This window comes from Geotrypetes seraphini, chromosome 1, assembly GCF_902459505.1.
Source record: "Geotrypetes seraphini chromosome 1, aGeoSer1.1, whole genome shotgun sequence".
NCBI lineage: Eukaryota > Metazoa > Chordata > Amphibia > Gymnophiona > Dermophiidae > Geotrypetes > Geotrypetes seraphini.
Genome location: NC_047084.1, coordinates 196,083,769 through 196,101,704, shown reverse-complemented (window position 1 = coordinate 196,101,704; position 17,936 = coordinate 196,083,769). Strand labels below are relative to the sequence as shown.

Sequence of the window (17,936 nt, the reverse complement as noted above, 5' to 3'; positions counted from 1 at the left end):
TACTTAAGGCCCCTCCCATAGGGGGGCCTTAGAAACCTGGGCCAACCGGAATCTTAGGCTCATCTCTCTCTCATTCCCATTCCAGTGGTCTGACATCTTTCTCTTCCTCATGCATCTCTACCATATTCCTCTCCCACCACCATGTCCAATAATTCTCTCTCCCTTTCTCTACCCAAAAATTCTCCCCATGTGTACCATCTCTCTTTCCCTCAGACACCCAATTCTCCTTTTCTATTCCCTCCCTTACCTAAGCATCTCTTTCTCTCACTCTCTCCATTTTTCCATCCTATGGCTCATGCTCCCCCCCTCCTTACCTTCATTCTATGTTCCAAATACATGCCTCTCCCTCCTTCCATCATTTGTCTAAAGTTTGTGCTCTCTCCTCAAGTCCCAACACACCCCTCTCTCTCCCTCCATTCTGTGCTTCAAATACTTGCCTCCCTCTGGCGGGTCTTTACTTTCTGGCAGACTCCCTCCTCACTGCCACAGTCGTTTCTATGTACAAAGCCATGGGCGACGGTTCCTATATGCATCCTGTGAATGAGTCGGCAAAATTTGAACAACAGGTCATCTATACTTCCCCCTTTCATAGCAAGATCCAATGTTGGAAATGGTTTTTAGATATATTTTTTTGTGGATTAGTACTATGGATGAATAATTGGATTTTTCAAAATGGATTAATGAAAGAATGATTTGAAATTTGAGATTAAATTTGATCTATTTATTGAATTTCTGGATTTATTAATTATGAAAAATCTGTACTGGAAATCAATAGAGAGAAATACTCTGTTGGCATACCATAATTTCCATCCTCATCATCTAAAATACAACCTTCCAATTAGTCAATTTCTCCATCTTCAGAGAATCTGTACCTCCCTACAAGATTTAGAACATAAGAATTGCCATCTCCGGATCAGACCCTGGGTCCATCAAGTCTGGTGATCCGCACATGCGGAGGCCCCGCCAGGGTAGGATATCAAGAGTTCAGTTAAAAAACCCTAACAAGACTTCATAAAAGTGTGTGGGGGCTAGTAATTATATATATATAGCCGGATCTTGATTGCATTAGTCTTCATTCAGATGCTTTGTCATAGAATACTCAGAGCCCACTTTTATTCTGTCGCAGCTGTTGAGTTGATTTGAATAGTTTTACATGAAAAATCAAGCAGCCTGAGAAACATAGAAACAGAGTTTGACGGCAGAAAAGGGCCGGTGGCCCAACAAGTCTGCCCACACAATAACCCTCCCTCCCACAAGTCTACTCAAGACAATCCCCCCTCCCCCCCACCTGAAGTATCCATCTTTTAAGCAAAACTCTGTGGTACCCCCACCTGTTGGTCCCATCAACCACCTGGCGAGGAAGACTATTTAATCGATTGATCAACTGTTCGGTGAAGTAGTATTTCCAGGTGTCACCATGGAATCTTCCCCCCTTAAGTTTTAACGGATGCCCTCGTGTCGATGTGGGACCCTTCAGAAAAAAGATTTCTTCCTCCACTTCAATGCGACCCGTGATGTCGTGAGATATGAAGTGAATATGAAGCTAAATGCTAAACCTGCCAAACAGGAGGGCTATAAGACATCCAGGCTCATGTAATTCAAAAATACAGACTGGAGGAAGACTAAGAAAATTTTAGTGTTTCAGTATTCCTTGGGGCATTAGTTCTCATCCCAGACAGGTTGAGTTTTCAGGATATCTACAAGGAATATGCACGAGATAAGATTTGCATGCATTGCCTCTATGCTATGTAAAACTATCTCATGCATATTTGTGGATATCCTAAAGCCCCAACTGGATAAAGAATCTTTGCGCCCCCCCCTTTTTTTTTTAATCTTTGCCAGTGTAAGCAACTACTCTAGCCTGCTGCTTGCACTGGCCTGGTTCCCTCTGAAATTACTTAAAGGTCACAGGGCCAGAAGTGATGTCAGAGGAAGTCAGTGCGAGCAGCAGGCTGGATAAGCTGCTTGCGCTGGCATAGGGGAGCATCTCCTACCCTTGCTATGTCACTGCCTACAATGAATATACATGAGAAAGTTGCATGTACTACCTCCATTCTATGTAAATCTCATGCGTATTCAGTGTGAGTATCCTGAGAACCAGATTGCCTTGGGGTAACCTAAAGAATAGATTGAGAATTACCAAATTTTTTCATTTTACAATAGTTCAACCCAGTCTTTGGGACTCACCTAGCCAGCCAGGGTTTAATGAAAACTACAGTTTGGTTATCCTTAAAATAAATATTCTCCAGCAAGACAGCTAAAAGACTGGATTCAATTATTTTTATTAACAACTCACAAAATGAAGTCTTGAATTTTAATTGTAAGTTACATCCAGCTCCAATAAGTTTTCAAGAACACTTTGCAGATTAGGGGTATGCATCAGGATATGCCATCATTTGGTAGTGTTTAAATTATGTACAGGTTCCAACATACATTTTTAAATTTTAAATATATAAATTATACTTGTGATTTAATGGACAGCCATTACATTATAATAATGCTACATCAATATCTTTTCGTAACTGCCCCATTTTAGCCACCTTTTTCCCTAGGAAATACCTTTGTCCATTAAGCCACATGCAAAATATTACAAAATATCTGAAACAAGGTAGATGAGTTGTATTCATTTAAACAACTTTCTTGATTTCATCATACAATACTAATACAAATGCCCCACCCATTCCTCTCAGTACATTGGACCAAGCACCTTTAAAGAAAGCTCTAGATCCTTCATCTTTGGCTATCTTCTTCCAGCAGTCAATTGTGCCCTTATACATAATGTCAGCTGTGGAAATAAACGTACATATTAAAATTGATCATAATATTATGAAATTAGGACTAGTACCAAATATCTTATTTTTCATCTTTTAAATAAAATCAGCTCTTTCAATATAGGATGCAAAAGAAATGGTTTCTTTGTGCGTGAAAAGAATCTCCTATTTCCTTTTTATATCTGTTTTTATCACCACCTATCTCCAGAAATATAAATCTATATATGAAGATCACCATTCTGTAAAAATCAATTACTAATGCATTTTATAGCACTTTTGTGCAAAATCCTAGAGTGATTATCAAGGGCTATATACAAGGGTGGTTTGAAAAGTTCGGTAAATAAAGAAAGCAAGTTAAACAGTCTTCTTCAAGGGCTATACACTTAGGGCTCCTTTTACGGAGTTGCGCTAGCAGTTTTGGCATGCGCTTAAATGCCGCATGCGCTAGCCACTACCGTCTCCTCTTGAGCAGGCGGTAGTTTTTTGGGTAGCGCGCGCTAATCTGGTACGTGTGCTAAAAACGCTAGCGCATCTTTGTAAAAAGGAGCCCTTAGACCAGCACGTTTCCAATTTTTTCTCATTGTAGGAAAAATAGCTTATGAAAAAAAACTGAAAACACGCTGATCTAAGTGTATAGCCCTTGATGGAGACAAAACTTTTCAAGCCACCCTCCAATATCAAAGAAGCAACACTTTTTAACCTAATAATGATGTGTTTCACAGAGGAATTTTCTGCTCTTTCTTAGCCACCCCTCACCGATTTGCATTCAAGTTTGTAAAGCTATAAGCATAATACTAGCTTTGCTCTTACCCCCTTTCCTGCCGGACTGCATCATCATACGACGCCTGACAGTGTCAAAAGGGTAGGACACCAGGCCAGCTACAGCTGTCACAGTTTGAGCAATCATCCAGCTCACCACAATGTGCACATTCTTAGGATCAGGCAGCATACCTGTTAGGAAAGGTAAACCAGGACTATAGTGATGCTGCTCAAAAAAACATTTTGCAAAAGAAATCAGATCAGACAAGCCATTTGTGTCCAGTCCCAAATTCTTTGAATTTCTTAATCTGGAAGCTTCATCTGTCCATTTGTATATGAATTTCCAGGTTGGCCACTGTTCAACAAATCAGCATCATTCCAAATTATGAATTCTTCCTTAATATAACCAACCATCCTTTTTTTTACACACCCACTAGTTAACACATCCAGCCTACAGCACATATAGCTGTTTGAAAGCACTAGAAATAACAAACTCCTCAGACCAACTCCTGCCTCTTTTGCAGAGTAGTCACTCATCCCCTAGTCAAGCTGTTCAGGTTAATCATATTTAACCACTATGCAATCTATTACTTATGGAATGCATCCACCATGTTGTCCCACTGCCTTGATTCCAGCCAATCAACTACAGTAACTCATTGATTTGTTCATCCATGCTTTCTTCACTCTAATTTAATTATAATTTAATCAAATTAATAACTTTAATAATGCAAGCTACTGATTGTTACTTGAATTTGACATTTCCTTCTCTTAATAGCCAATTAATACTGTGTTAGTTGTAGCCATAGAGGTATCCATGACATTCACTGTACCAAAGCATTTACATGCTACTTAGTATACTCAAATCAGAGCCAATCCCCAAATTTCTTAGTTTTTGAGATTGTATGTTATTTAAAATATGCTAATGTGCTATAAGCAGTAATAAGTCCAGTTTGGTTTGATGACTCCAATTTTTGTGGAAAATAAATCTATTTGCAATTATCAATCCACTACCTAGTGTAATATAAATATATGAACATTATTGCAATTTAATAGAATTCTGGTAACAAGAGTCCCCCCAAAAAAAGTACAACCGACTTTGAAGTGACCTTCAGGACTCACTTCTCTTTTGTATTTTTGCCCTTTAATGCAATTTCTTTATACAGCACATACCTTTTCATCCATTCACTATTTTACATTTTGTTCTAAGTCTCCTTCACCCTCCCCCTTCCTTTCTTGTGTTTCTCGCTCATTCATCCCTTCACTCTAGTAACTCCATCCCCATTTTCTGACTCCACCTTCTCTCCATTCCTGACTTTGCCTCCTTCTGTTTCATGACCTTATCCCTCTTACCCTTGGCAGTATCATAGACACCAAAGTAGGCCGCTCTGTAAATTATGATTCCCTGGACCGAGACGTTGAATCCTTGGTACAGGCCTTTCAAGCCATCAGTTTTAAAGATCTTAGAGATGCAGTTGCCCAGCCCAGTGAACTCTCTCTGACCAGGACCTTTACCCACATCTGCGGCCAGTCTGGTCCTGGCGAAATCCAGTGGGTACACAAAGCAGAGGGAAGTGGCTCCAGCAGCTCCCCCGGAAGCCAAGTTCCCCAAGAAAAAGCGCCAGAACTGAGTGTGCTTGTCCACTCCTCCAAGGAAAATCTGTTTGTACTTGTCTTTGAAGGCGAAGTTTAAAGCCTGTGTGGGAAAGTAACGGATCACATTGGCCAGGTTGCCTCTCCAGAAGGAAATGAAACCTTGCTCTTTGGGGATTCTCACTACGCAGTCAATGATGCCCTTGTATTGCTTGTCAGCTGTGATCTGCTTGCTGGCATGCTGGACCTGAAGTTTCAGAGGGGCAATGAGAAACATGGCAAAAGAGAAAAGAAAGTAAATAGTGGAGTCAGAATGACAAAATTTGACAAAGCAAAACAAATACCCTGTTGCTTTCGCTTGCCACCATAACCTTTGCATCCACATACTAAAAATGATAAGCTGAAATGCTAGTCTTTTAAAGTTGTTGATTAAGAGTATCACAGCTCTCAAGAACAAACTTGACAATTGAAGAAACATCATCTGGCACCCTTGAAATTAATTTGATTCATATGCTATAATACTGTAGTTCTAAAGAATGGATCACTGTCTTGTAGGCAGCCTTGTATTTAAATTAACCATTCCCCAAAGTTCTCTATTTGGATTCCTCCAACATTAAAAGAAAAGAACTCACTAGTTCAAGGTTAACTGTATAAATAAAACTGACTAGATCAGAACTGAACACTGCTTCCAACGTGGCTGGCAATGTTCCATCGACCCTGTATATACAAATCGTAAGAGCTCCTTATCCAGAAATCATTTAACAAGCTCTCAGAATTATTTATTGTTACTTTGACATAATTATATGGAACAACATTAACGTCTCTTAGGTTTTTGGTTTTTTTTTTTTAGTATCTCAAGTTTGTCTCAGTTCTATAAAGAGTCAATGGAAAGGAGTCATGCCCTTGTGCAACTGGAAGAGTTTCCATATTTAGCCAGTCAGCTCCCTCAATTGACTCGAGAGTTTCCCCTGCATCAGGTTATCCTTCTGGATTTCTACCTCATTGCTCAGATGGCTCGTTTTTCAATCGTACCGAATGGCGATTCAGCATGTGAAATCCCCCCACCCTACTTTTTTTTTTTTCCACTGAAGTTAGGGAAAATCGATTTCTAGACCCTTTTCCGTCACTAATAATAAACTTCCACTTACCACTGCAAACTCCAACACTCTTGCTGTTTCTGTCCCCTGCTTACCTGCAGTAACAGCTTAACTCTCTCAATGGGCGCCACTGCCGTCTTGGAAATAGCAGCAGCAATCCCACCGGCCAGAAAGTCCTTAAGGAAACTCATCGCTTGGTCGCTCATCTTGCAATCTGCTCAGATTTCCCCCTCGCCAAAGCGCCCAAAACAACCCTGCGCTCGCTTCACCCACTGGACCACCGCCGACCAAATGGGCAAAGCCCCGGGCGTCGTCCCCTTATAGTCCACCAGAGGTCTCGCGAGAGGAGGAACCCCCCGGGGACGGGTATTGGTGGAGCTGGGGGAAGCGGCGGCTCATCAGAGGGCAAAGGCGCCGTGCACTTGTCCAGGGCTGCTTCCAAGAACTAGGGACGTTTAAAGGGCAAATTAAAGTTATCGGGCCCCTCCGAGAGAACGCTATGTCACACACCATGTGCCCGCTGTATTAATAGCACAGGGTAGAGCGAAGGCACGCTAGCTAGGCGTTAACCCCTTCTCAGGTCAGGCCCACGGTAACACGATCGCTATACCCCGGACACTGAAAGTTGTAGATCTGTTTTCCCGAGTTAAGATTAAAATTAGGTCGGCTCGTCCTCGCCCTTTCCTATCCAGTGGGAGACGTCAGAGAGCATCCACTCTAGCACCTGATCCCCCCCCCCCCCCCCACACACAGCTTCCACCAAGGCATAGTAACATAGTAGATGACGGCAGATAAAGACCCGAATGGTCCATCCAGTCTGCCCAACCTGATTCAATTTAAAATTATTATTATTTTTTTTTTCTTCTTAGCTATTTCTGGGCAAGAATCCAAAGCTTTACCCGGTACTGTGCTTGGGTTCCAACTGCCGAAATCTCTGTTAAGACTTACTCCAGCCCATCTACACCCTCCCAGCCATCGAAGCCCTCCCCTGCCCATCCTCCACCAAACGGCCATACACAGACACAGACCGTGCAAGTCTGCCCAGTAACTGGCCTAGTTCAATATTTAATATTATTTTCTGATTCTAAATCCTCTGTGTTCATCTCACACTTCTTTGAACTCAGTCACAGTTTTACTCTCCACCACCTCTCTCAGGAGCACATTCCAGGCATCCACTACCCTCTCCGTAAAGTAGAATTTCCTAACATTGCCCCTGAATCTACCACCCCTCAACCTCAAATTATGTCCTCTGGTTTTACCATTTTCCTTTCTCTGGAAAAGATTTTGTTCTACTTTAATACCCTTCAAGTATTTGAACGTCTGAATCATATCTCCCCTGTCTCTCCTTTCCTCTAGGACAGCGATGGCGAACCTATGGCATGCGTGCCAGCTGTGGCACGCGAAGGCCTTGCAACTGGCACGCGGGAAGGTCCGCAATAAAGAGCTGCACGGGTCGCGGGGATCCCGTGGGGACGCCTCCGAGGGTCGCGGGGTTCCTGCGGGGCTGGATGTACTAAGTCGCGCGGCTTTTCTCCCTACCTGCTCTGCTTGCAGCACAGAGCCGAACGGAAGTCTTCCCGACGTCAGCGGGAGGGAGGGAGGGCTGACGTCGGGAAGACTTCCGTTCGGCTCTGTACTGCAGGCAGGGTAGGTAAGGAGGAGTAGCCTCGCGGCTCAGAGCATGCCCAATGCATATGTTTACATGAAGCAGTGTTTTCAGTTTGCAGTTAAGACACTTTCTAAGTTATTTAAATATTATTTAAAGATGTTATTTAAAAAAGGGACTTTACATGGCCCTGTTGTATTCCAATCTGGAATTTCCAATAAAAATGGTTGGTTTAATTGAAAGCTCTTTTGTTTTCTTTACATCATATTATTAGAAATGTAATGATTTAACTATTTTCTAATTTGATTGTAAATTTTACAAAAAAACATGTATAGACTCTTTGGGAATACACACCGAGTCTTGACACAGTTAACAGTTTTAAGAAGTTTATCTTTTTTTTTTACTCGGGATACATTTGACATGTTATGTGAATAATACATTTAAAATATATTGTGTAACTGAATCAAATTCTTCCTAAATTCATTAAATTGAATGAAATCATTAAAACATTATAAATTGCGAATAAATTGAAATGAAAACCAAAGGATTGTGAATCAAATTGATTCTCTGACAATACAAAGATTCCAACCTTTAAAAATGATGTTACATAGTTCAGGCAACTTTATAAAGAGTTTTTAGATACTAAAATCTTGTTATTAAGGTTTAATTGACGTGCTAGCACTTTGAGAAAAAATTCTTTGGTTTTGTGCGGCAGTTTGGGCACTCGGGCTCAAAAAGGTTAGCCATCACTGCTCTAGGGTATACATATTCAGGGCTTCCAGTCTCTCCTCATACATCTTCTGGCGCAAGCCTCCTATCATTTTCGTCGCCATCCTCTGGACCGCCTCAAGTCTTCTTACGTCCTTCGCCAGATATGGTCTCCAAAATTGAACACAATATTCCAAGTGGGGCCTCACCAATGACCTGTACAGGGTATCAGAGCTCTGCACCAAACCAGAATCCCACTTAGAATAAGGAGATTATTAATCTGGATTGATTGTTGTTACTGCTTAGTCAGATCGGGAAGGAATAGGAGCCTGGCTTGGATCCTGTCTGTCTGGCCGTCTTGCTCCTGCGAAAAGCGGAATAGCGAAGTCGGGCAGTACGAAATGATGCTCGGACACCCCACGGCCGGCTAAAAAAACTAACGGCCTGCTCAATGCAGGTGTTAGTGGCTAGCGCGGCAGGCGGTTTAACGCGCAGTATTATTATGCGCGTTAAACCCCTACCGCAGCTTTGATAAAAGGACCCCTTAGCTCTGTTAAAGTGAAAGTGTTAAAGAGGTGGTTTACTGCTCGGTCCCTGTTCCAATTTCCAGCCTGAATAATATTCTTAACTCTTCACCCCAGCACTAAATGGTAAAATGTGGAATTTCATTGTTGTATCAGTTACGGTACTGGCATTTTTCCTCAATATAGTTTTGGCTTAACATAAGGATAGCTATACTGGATCAGACCGATGCTTCCAACAGTGGCCCATCCAGGTCACAAGCACCTGGCAGAATCCCAAAGAGTGGCCAAGATTCCATGCTACTGATCCCAGGGATCCGCAGAGGCTTTCCCTATAATCTATCAATAGCAGGTTATGAATGTTTCCTCCAGGAATTTGTCCAAACTATTTTTAAACACAATCTAACTGCTATTTACCACCTCTTCCTGCAACAGTTCCAGAGCTTAACTGTTCATTCAGTGAAAAGACATTTTGTTCTATTTGTTTTATAAGAACAGTATTACTATGTAACTTCAGGGAGTGCCTCCTAGTCTTTGTACTTTTTGAAAATTGATTCACACTTACCCATTCTAATCCATTCTGGATTTTGTAGATCTCTTCCATGTATCCATTAGTTATAACTTTTCCAAGATGAAGAACCCTAATCTTTTCTCATTTTGGCTGCCCTTCTTTGAAACTTTTCTAATTCTGCTATGTCTGTTTTGAGATATGGCTACCAGAATTACGCACAGCACTCAAGGTGAGGTTCCACCATGGAGCAATACAAAGCATATTCTTTATCTTATTTTCCATCCTAAGAATCCCTAGTGTTCTGTTTGTATTTTTTGGCCACCACTGCACACAGAACAGAAGATTTCAACATATTGTCCACAAAGACAACTAGATCTTCTTGATGGTAACTCCTAAAGTGGAACCTAGCATCAAGTAACTATAATTTAGATTATTTTTCCTGGTATTCATCCCGTTGCATTTGCCTACATTAAGAACATAAGAACAGCCATTTGTTTAGGCCAATCAGGGACTTCCTTTAGGCTCTTTCCTAAAGATGTCCCTGATTGGCTCAGATGCGACAGGGGGCATTGCAGTGGGGGTTTGCCACAGGGGCATTGCAGTGGTTTGGTGCATGGGGGGGTTCAGCACGGGGGCTGTTGGCAGGAGGCAGAGGGAGTCGGCATCCCTCCTGCCAGCAGCCCTGTGCTGAACACCCACCAAGTGCAGTGGGGGGAGGGGGGTTCGGCATGGGGGCGCTTTGTTGGGTGGGGGTGGGAGACTTTTTTTTTTTAATATATATAGGCGTGCCATTAAAAAAATGAAAAAAACAACCAGGCAGACCTGTTGGTAACACAGTTACCGACAGGTCTGCAGCAGTTGGATTTTAGGATAGTAAAACCCAATCGCATGGCTATTTTGCATGGGGTTTTACTAATTTGCATGGGAGGAGCGGAGCAGAGAATAATCGGGCAGCAGTTTAGTGAATTGGGTCGGGGAGCAATCGCTAAACCAGTAAAACTGGATTTGCAATCATCAGTACAGGATCGCAAGGTTTAGTGAATCTAGGCCTTAAACTCTTCCCTACTTAAGCCTTGCCCCTTTGACTCAGGACTTGTTCTGGCAGTTTAACTCCACCTGCTATCAGGCAGCTAAACTACACCCTCAATGAGGGAATGTTCATCACTATTCCACCCATTTCCTCATACAGACCAAAAAACAAACTTCCCTCTGCCTGGTTTCCCTCAATTTTCATGACTGGAAGGATGATGGAGTGCACAACTCCACTACAGCAACGTATGCCAACAGTAGGTGCTTGGTTAAAATGGAAGTAAAGTGGTACTCCATTTTAATGTGGCTGAAGTTACAATAAAAGTAAAATTTACTTCAAAGTTAACTGTACTTTTGTTTTAGTGCAGTAATTCCAGTTTAATTCTATTTTTTTCACCTTCTATTTTAGCACAAAGTTTACTTTGCTGCTTTTCTGTATATAATTAGGATATTACAGTACATTGGAAGCAAAGTAAAAAAAATAGTGTGAAAGTATATAAAACTTGCATTGAATCTAATGCTGTTGTTTATTACACGAGACTGTAAGTCTGTCAGTTCAACTACACAATAGAAACACTACCCCCCCTCCCCCAGATGAGGAAAACATATAAATAACAGAAATCAAACCCATAGTTGAATAACTGTGCTTCTCTTTGGGAAACAATCACCCATGCATGCAAGCAAAAAGAAAAATTATTAAGGAGCACCAGATATTAACAGCAGTATATTCTAATCCAAATTTCAAATGTGCAACTTGTTGATTCAACTAGATATGAAAACACTGCAACTGCTCTACTGAAGCAGGCCACACACACAAAAAAAATCATCTATCCATATAAAGTTTCCACGTCATCAAACTAGAGCAGCAGTTCTTAACCAGTATTGTGTGCTACAAGCACATGGGAAGGTAATTTGAAGTCCATATAAAACATTTAGGCCCAAATTCTGTAAACGGCATCCCGATTGTAGGCAGCGGTAGGCATCCTACTACTGTCTAACCAGTCAATTGGGATGCACATAAAAAAAAAAAAAAAAGCTCCCAAGGCAGGCTGCCTACATTGGAGGTGCCTTCGGGAGCCTAGGGAGACCCACATGCCGCCTAAGCTTGCCTAAGGCTAGGCATGGGCGTGGTTTGCCCCAGAAGTAGTCTTAGTCAAACCTAGGCGGCTATACACATCTCCCTTGTCCAGCGGGAGACACGTACAATGTAGGCCAGCCTATATTGTAAGTAGACATGGCCACTAAGCTTATCACAGCTGCAGCCGCCAGTCCCCCCTCCCACCCCTAACAAACGCGGCAGGAGAAATGCCCAATCCCTGCTGCCCGGAACACCCCTAACCTGCCCCGAACGAATGTGGCAGGAGGGATGCCCATCCCTCCTACCCGGAACACCCCGCCCCCACCTCCCTGTAGATCGCTGGCAGGAGGGTGCCCAATCCCTTCTGCCAGAAAACCATCCACCCCCCCACCCTGTAGATAGTGTGACCATCCCCGGATCCCCCTCTAACCTGCAAACCCCCAACACACCCCCTCCCTGAACCCCCCCAACCTTTAATGATGGATGGGTCTTGCCTCCGTCCATCCGGCAGGCCCACCTCCATCAGAATGAGGCAGGCTTGCCTTTTCCCGGTGCATTGTGGGATTCTCCGGGGAGGGGCCTTAGGCCAACTGGAATTTTCAATAGGCCGATGTGTCTGAGGCCCCGCCCCTAGGAGGGGCCTTAGGCACGGGCCAACCGGAATCTTTAAAGATTAGAGGGGGGTCCAGGGAGGGTTGGGGGTTTACAGGTTAGAGGAGGGTCCTGGGAGGGGGGGTCACGCTATCTATGGGGTGGGGTTTCCAGCAGGAGGGATTGGGCATCTTTCTGGATTCATTCAGGGGGGATTACTGGCAGGAGGGATTGGGCACCCTCATGCCGGTTTCGTTTGGAGGTAGTGATGGGTTTTCTAGCAGGAGAGATTGGGCACTCTCCTATCAGAAATCTACAGGGAGGGCTGGGGAGTGTTCTGGCAGGAGGGATTGGGCATCCCTCCTGCCACGTTCATTTGGGGGGGCTTACTTTAGGCAGCCTTAGACCCGATTCTATATAGGGCGCTCGTTGGCTTCTGAGACTGGGTGTCCTATACAGAATCCAGGCCTTAGGGCCTCTTTTATAAAACTGCAGTAGCAAGTCCAAGTGCAGCAAATGTGACACAGCCCATAGGAATTGAATGGGCTGCAGCACATTTGCCATGCAAGCAAGACTCGCTACTTTGGCTTTGTAAAAGGGAACTTTACACATTATGAGCATGTATGCATATTATATACGAGTTCAGTTTTTTATTTAAAGTATGAGGTTTCAGCCATATGATTCTTTATTATTAATTAGTTAACCTCTATGAAACTTCGGAGAACATTAACTTCAGCTTCAGGCATGCTTGGGACCCCAATGACATGGGGTTCATTGCATTCCCCAAACACAGACCCTGCCTGCAGCCAGGGAAGTATTTTACTTGAAGTTTATAGAAAATATAACAAATGCTGGATAGGATTATATAGGTGGACTTTGGAACCAATGATTGATATATTTGTGACTTTTGTAAAAACAGTTATGCTGTGATTAATATCTGACATTTCTTTGAGTGCATATAAAGATGAAGAACACAATTATTAATTTTTGAATTTATTCAACCATGTAAGAAAATATTTAGCTCATCAATGTCACCCTGGCACTCCACAAAGACATTTTTTTTTTTTTTAAACCTTTTAAACAAGAAATTGGATCTGAAAAAGGTAAATCAAATAACCAAATAGCCCTTTTACTAAGGGCTCCTTTAATCAAGCCACGCTAGCGGTTTAACGCACGGAATACTGCGCACTAAACCGCCTTGCACGCTAGCCGCTACCGCCTCCCTTGAGCAGGCGGTATTTTTTAGGCCAGCGTGGGGGTTAACGCATGATGAAACGTCGCGCACGTTAACCCTGCTAGCGCGACTTGATTAAAGGAGCCCTAAGACACGCTAACCGATTTACGGGTCCTTTTACTAAGGCACAGTAGCCATTTTAGCACGCACTAAATGTTAAGGCATGCTAACGCACCCATAGGATATAACGGGCGCATTAGCATGCCTTAACATTTAGCATGCGCTAATTTTTAGCGCGCACTAAAACGGCTACCACGCCTTAGTAAAAGGACTAGTTAGCCTGCGCTAAATGCTAAGGCGCCCAATATATTCTGTGGGTGCCTTGGCATTTAGGGTTAGCACGCCTTAGTAAAAGGACTCCCCAACTTTCTTCAAAGTTTGTAACGTACAGGGAAAAAACATCTCACACCAGAAAACACCAATTTCTATTACAGTATCTTTGGAATTTCATATTACCTGCATATTTGCATGATGCACAGGTACTTGTTAATCCACAGCAAATTGTCCTTTTAATTTGTAAATAATAATGTCTGCAAAAGAAGAGTATATTCCAGGGCCATTACTGCTAAATCAAAGCTGAATTCTGTGGGAAGTATCTGTCATAAGAACATAAGAAATGCCTTCACCGGATCAGACCCTGGGTCCATCTAGTCCGGCGACCCGCACACACGGAGGCCAAGCCAGGTGCTCCCTTGATTACCCGTATCCCTCAATGTGATTTGCAAGAAGGTGTGCATCCAACTTGCGCTTGAACCCCGTCACAACCTCCTCCGGGAGAGCATTCCAAGCGTCCACCACTCGTTGTGCGAAACAGAATTTCCTGACATTTGTCCTGAGCCTGCTGCCCCTCAGTTTCAGTCCATGACCTCTTGTCCGTGTCACATTTGACAATGTGAATAATGATGTTTCTTGCTCTATTTTGTCGAATCCTTTTAGTATTTTAAAAGTCTCTATCATATCCCCTCGCAGTCTCCTCTTTTCGAGGGTGAACAGTCCCAGCTTTCCGAGGCGTTCTTTGTAGCTCAAATTTTCCATACCTGTTACTAGTTTCGTGGCTCTCCTCTGCACCCTCTCCAGCAGGGTTATATCCTTCTTTAGGTATGGAGACCAGTGTTGGACACAGTATTCCAAGTGTAGTCTGACCATTGCTCTGTAAAGTGGCATTATGACAGTTGCCGATCTACTCGTGATCCCCTTCTTTATCATGCCCAACATCCTGTTTGCTTTCTTTGCCGCTGCTGCGCATTGAGCTGACGGCTCTCATGCAAACAAAGCTCCATAGCAACTTTCCAGACCCTTCTGCATTTAGCATTATGCATTAAATTTTGTGTTGTTGCAGCTCCCAGGTGGAAAGATGGGAAAACTACACTGCCCCAATATAACACCTGTCCCACAAGATACTGAATCAGTGAAGCTCCTGGATTGGCATGTGAAATGGATTTAATCATATGAAATTGCAAAGCTTAAATTTTGAGAATGTCGATGCCCCCGTCAGCCCTACAGATAATCTTAAACCACATCTGTGCTGATCTGCTTTATGGAGGTGAAATTCTCTTTCCCTCTATTTGATGATCTGCTCCTGCTGCAAAGTAGCAAATTTTCAATTCCAGTTAAAAGAAAATTCTTTCCCCAGGATTCTTTTTCTTCTCACGGTTTCATCCATGCAGTTTGTCACCAGACCCAAGAAGGGAAAAATGTGTTTAGTACTTTCCTGAAATCTCAGCATGTGGCACTAAAATCTCTTCACTGGAATATTCCCTCCAGAATTATAATTTATTGGTATGCATATTTCTGATATTTTGGATTCTTTAACAGAACCTAGTAAACATGCAGTTCAAGGATACTGTCTTATACCTTTGTGTGAGGCAGCATAATTAGCACCTTTAAAAGAAACCATGGCAGCTAGAATAGAGTTGTCATTTTATCCTTCACTTGAGGATGGATGACTGCTCTGCAGGCTGCTACCAAAAAACAAAGAGCAAGTAATCACTAATAATAAAACTCTAAGCGCGCATGCGCCCTCCTACCTGCGTGTTCCCTGCCTCCATGATCCGTAACTCCGTGGCAGGCAGAGAAATGTTACAGCATGCGGTGTGTGCGCATGTTCGGCGAGTGCGACACATGCGCGCATGACGGTTTGCTGTGAGTGGTGGCGGTTTACTATATCCAGCAGGGGTTACTGTGTGCCGGTTGCCTTTACACAATGCGTGATTAAAAAAAAAAAGGTGGGTGGAAGAAGGGGCACGATAAACAGAGCAGGGACATCGACAGACAGAAACAGAGACACACACACTGAAAGACAGGTAGGTGGGAATGAAAGACACACACAGAAGGACAGGGGCCAGGGAGAGATATAGAAAGAGAAAAAAAAACAGACAGCGGACAAGGAGAGAGAGACACACAGAAAAAAAGACAGACAGACAGCGGTCAAGGAGACAGACAGCAATAAAAGACAGACAGACAGTGAACAAGGAGAGAGACTGAAAAAAAAACAGACAGCGGACAAGGAGAGAGAGAGACACACAGAAAAAAAGAGACAGACAGACAGCAGCCAAGGAGACAGACAGCAAAAAAAAGACAGACAGACATACAGCAGAGAAGGAGAGAGACCGAAAGAAAGAAAGACAGACAGCGGCCAAGGAGACATATAGACAGACAGGGGCCAAGAAGACAGACAGCAAAAAAAGACAGACAGACATACAGTGGCCAAGGAGACCGAAATAAAAAACAGACAGCCAACAAGGAGAGAGAGACAAAGAAAAAAAGAGAGAGAGAAAGAAAAAGACAGACAGACACACACATCTATTCTAACACCCGTTAATGTAACGGGCTTAAAGACTAGTGTTATATAATCAATCAAATACAGGGAAACAAAGTAGTATCTGACTAACATTTTACTAATCACAGAAATCTTGCACAGAAATCTTACACTTGGTATAATCACGTGTGTTCCTCTACTCTCTATGTTATGTTTTTCCCATTTCAGCTGGCAGTATGACTATTAAGAACATTGTGTCCTGGGCTGGAATTTCAAAGAATGTGACAAGGAAGCTTGAGGTGTTTTTAGTCAATGGTATTGAGGTTTTGGGTCTTCATGCCAGTTCTTCTTAAATGTGTCCTGGTGACTCCACACTCAGCAGAGGTGTGTAAAACTCTACACAATGAATATGAATGAAAATAATTTGCACACATTGGAAATCTTGTATATAGAAATTTGTCTCATTCATATTCTTCATGGTTCTTATCTTTTGAAAAAACAACTTTGACAGTTCCTATCTACCTGGCAGCATTCCATCATCCTCATCAATTACATATATGAACATAAGAATAGCCTTACTGGGCCAGATCAGTGGGTCCATCTAACCAGCATCCTGTCTTCACGGTGGCCTATCCAGGTCACAAGTACCTGGCAAAAACCTAAATAGTGGCAACATTCCATACAACCAATCCAGGTCAAGCAGACTATGGACTTTTCTTCCAGGAACTTGTCCAAACCTTTATTTTAAAACCAGCTATGTAAACTGCTCTTAACACATCCTTTGGCAATGCATTCCGGAGCTTAACTATTCTCTGAATGAAAAAATATTTCCTCATTGGTTTTAAAAGTATCTCCCTGTAACTTCATTGAGTGTCCCCTAGTCTTTGAAATTTTTGATTGAGTTAAAAATGATCCACTTATACCTGTTCTACACCACTCAGGATTTTGTAGACTTCAATCATATCTCCCCTCAGTCATCTCTTTTCCAAACTGAGGGGGTGCTGAAAAGTTCTCAGCCCAACCAACTTCCTAAATTCTGAGCATTATTTTGCCACTGTAGTTGAAAAGAGTTTTATTTTATTTTGCAAAGTGCCAATTTGCAGAATCGTAACGCTATGTTTTGACATTGTTTCACATCATTGATTGAACCATGTCAACCTAAAATGTGGAATTTTCAAGTGTGGAACTCCGAGCCGTCATAAAGTTCCTACTCATGCAGAAGAAAACTCCAAAGGAAATCCATGAATGTATGATGCAAACATTGAGTTACAAATGCCCATCACACTCCATAGTGAAAAAGTGGTGTGCAAACCTTCAGCATGGAAATTTGAGACCCAAGATGCAGCAAGGTCTGGGAGGCGTCAAACAGTGTCAACTTCTGAAATTGTCCATGACTTAATTTTGGTGAATATCTGCTAAAACGATTGCTGAGATACTATATAATCCATGAGCAGCTGGGTATGAAGAAGTTGTCAACTAAGTGGGTGCCCAAATGTTTGAATGCTGATAAGAAACAATGTTGAGTGGACTCTTCCAAGTTGATTTAGCAGCATTTTCAGCAAGCTGGTGCCAACTTTTGGGAATGACTAGTTACTGTTGATGAAACATGGTTACACCTCCATGATCCTGAGACAAAACAACAGTCTATGCAATGGTAGTGCTCAGGTTCTCAAAAACCAAGGA

General features: G+C 42.6%; 1 protein-coding gene across 1 annotated transcript; it reads right to left on the bottom strand.

The window, feature by feature from the left end:
- Positions 1-2,263: 2,263 nt before the first annotated feature.
- Positions 2,264-6,525, bottom strand: SLC25A4 (solute carrier family 25 member 4). The gene is made up of 4 exons (XM_033943462.1): positions 6,313-6,525; positions 4,881-5,367; positions 3,582-3,722; positions 2,264-2,785 (listed from the first exon to the last, which is right to left on the bottom strand). The coding sequence occupies exons 1-4, from the start codon at positions 6,421-6,423 to the stop codon at positions 2,628-2,630; spliced, it is 897 nt and encodes a 298-aa protein (XP_033799353.1). The 5' UTR covers positions 6,424-6,525; the 3' UTR covers positions 2,264-2,627.
- Positions 6,526-17,936: the final 11,411 nt, after the last annotated feature.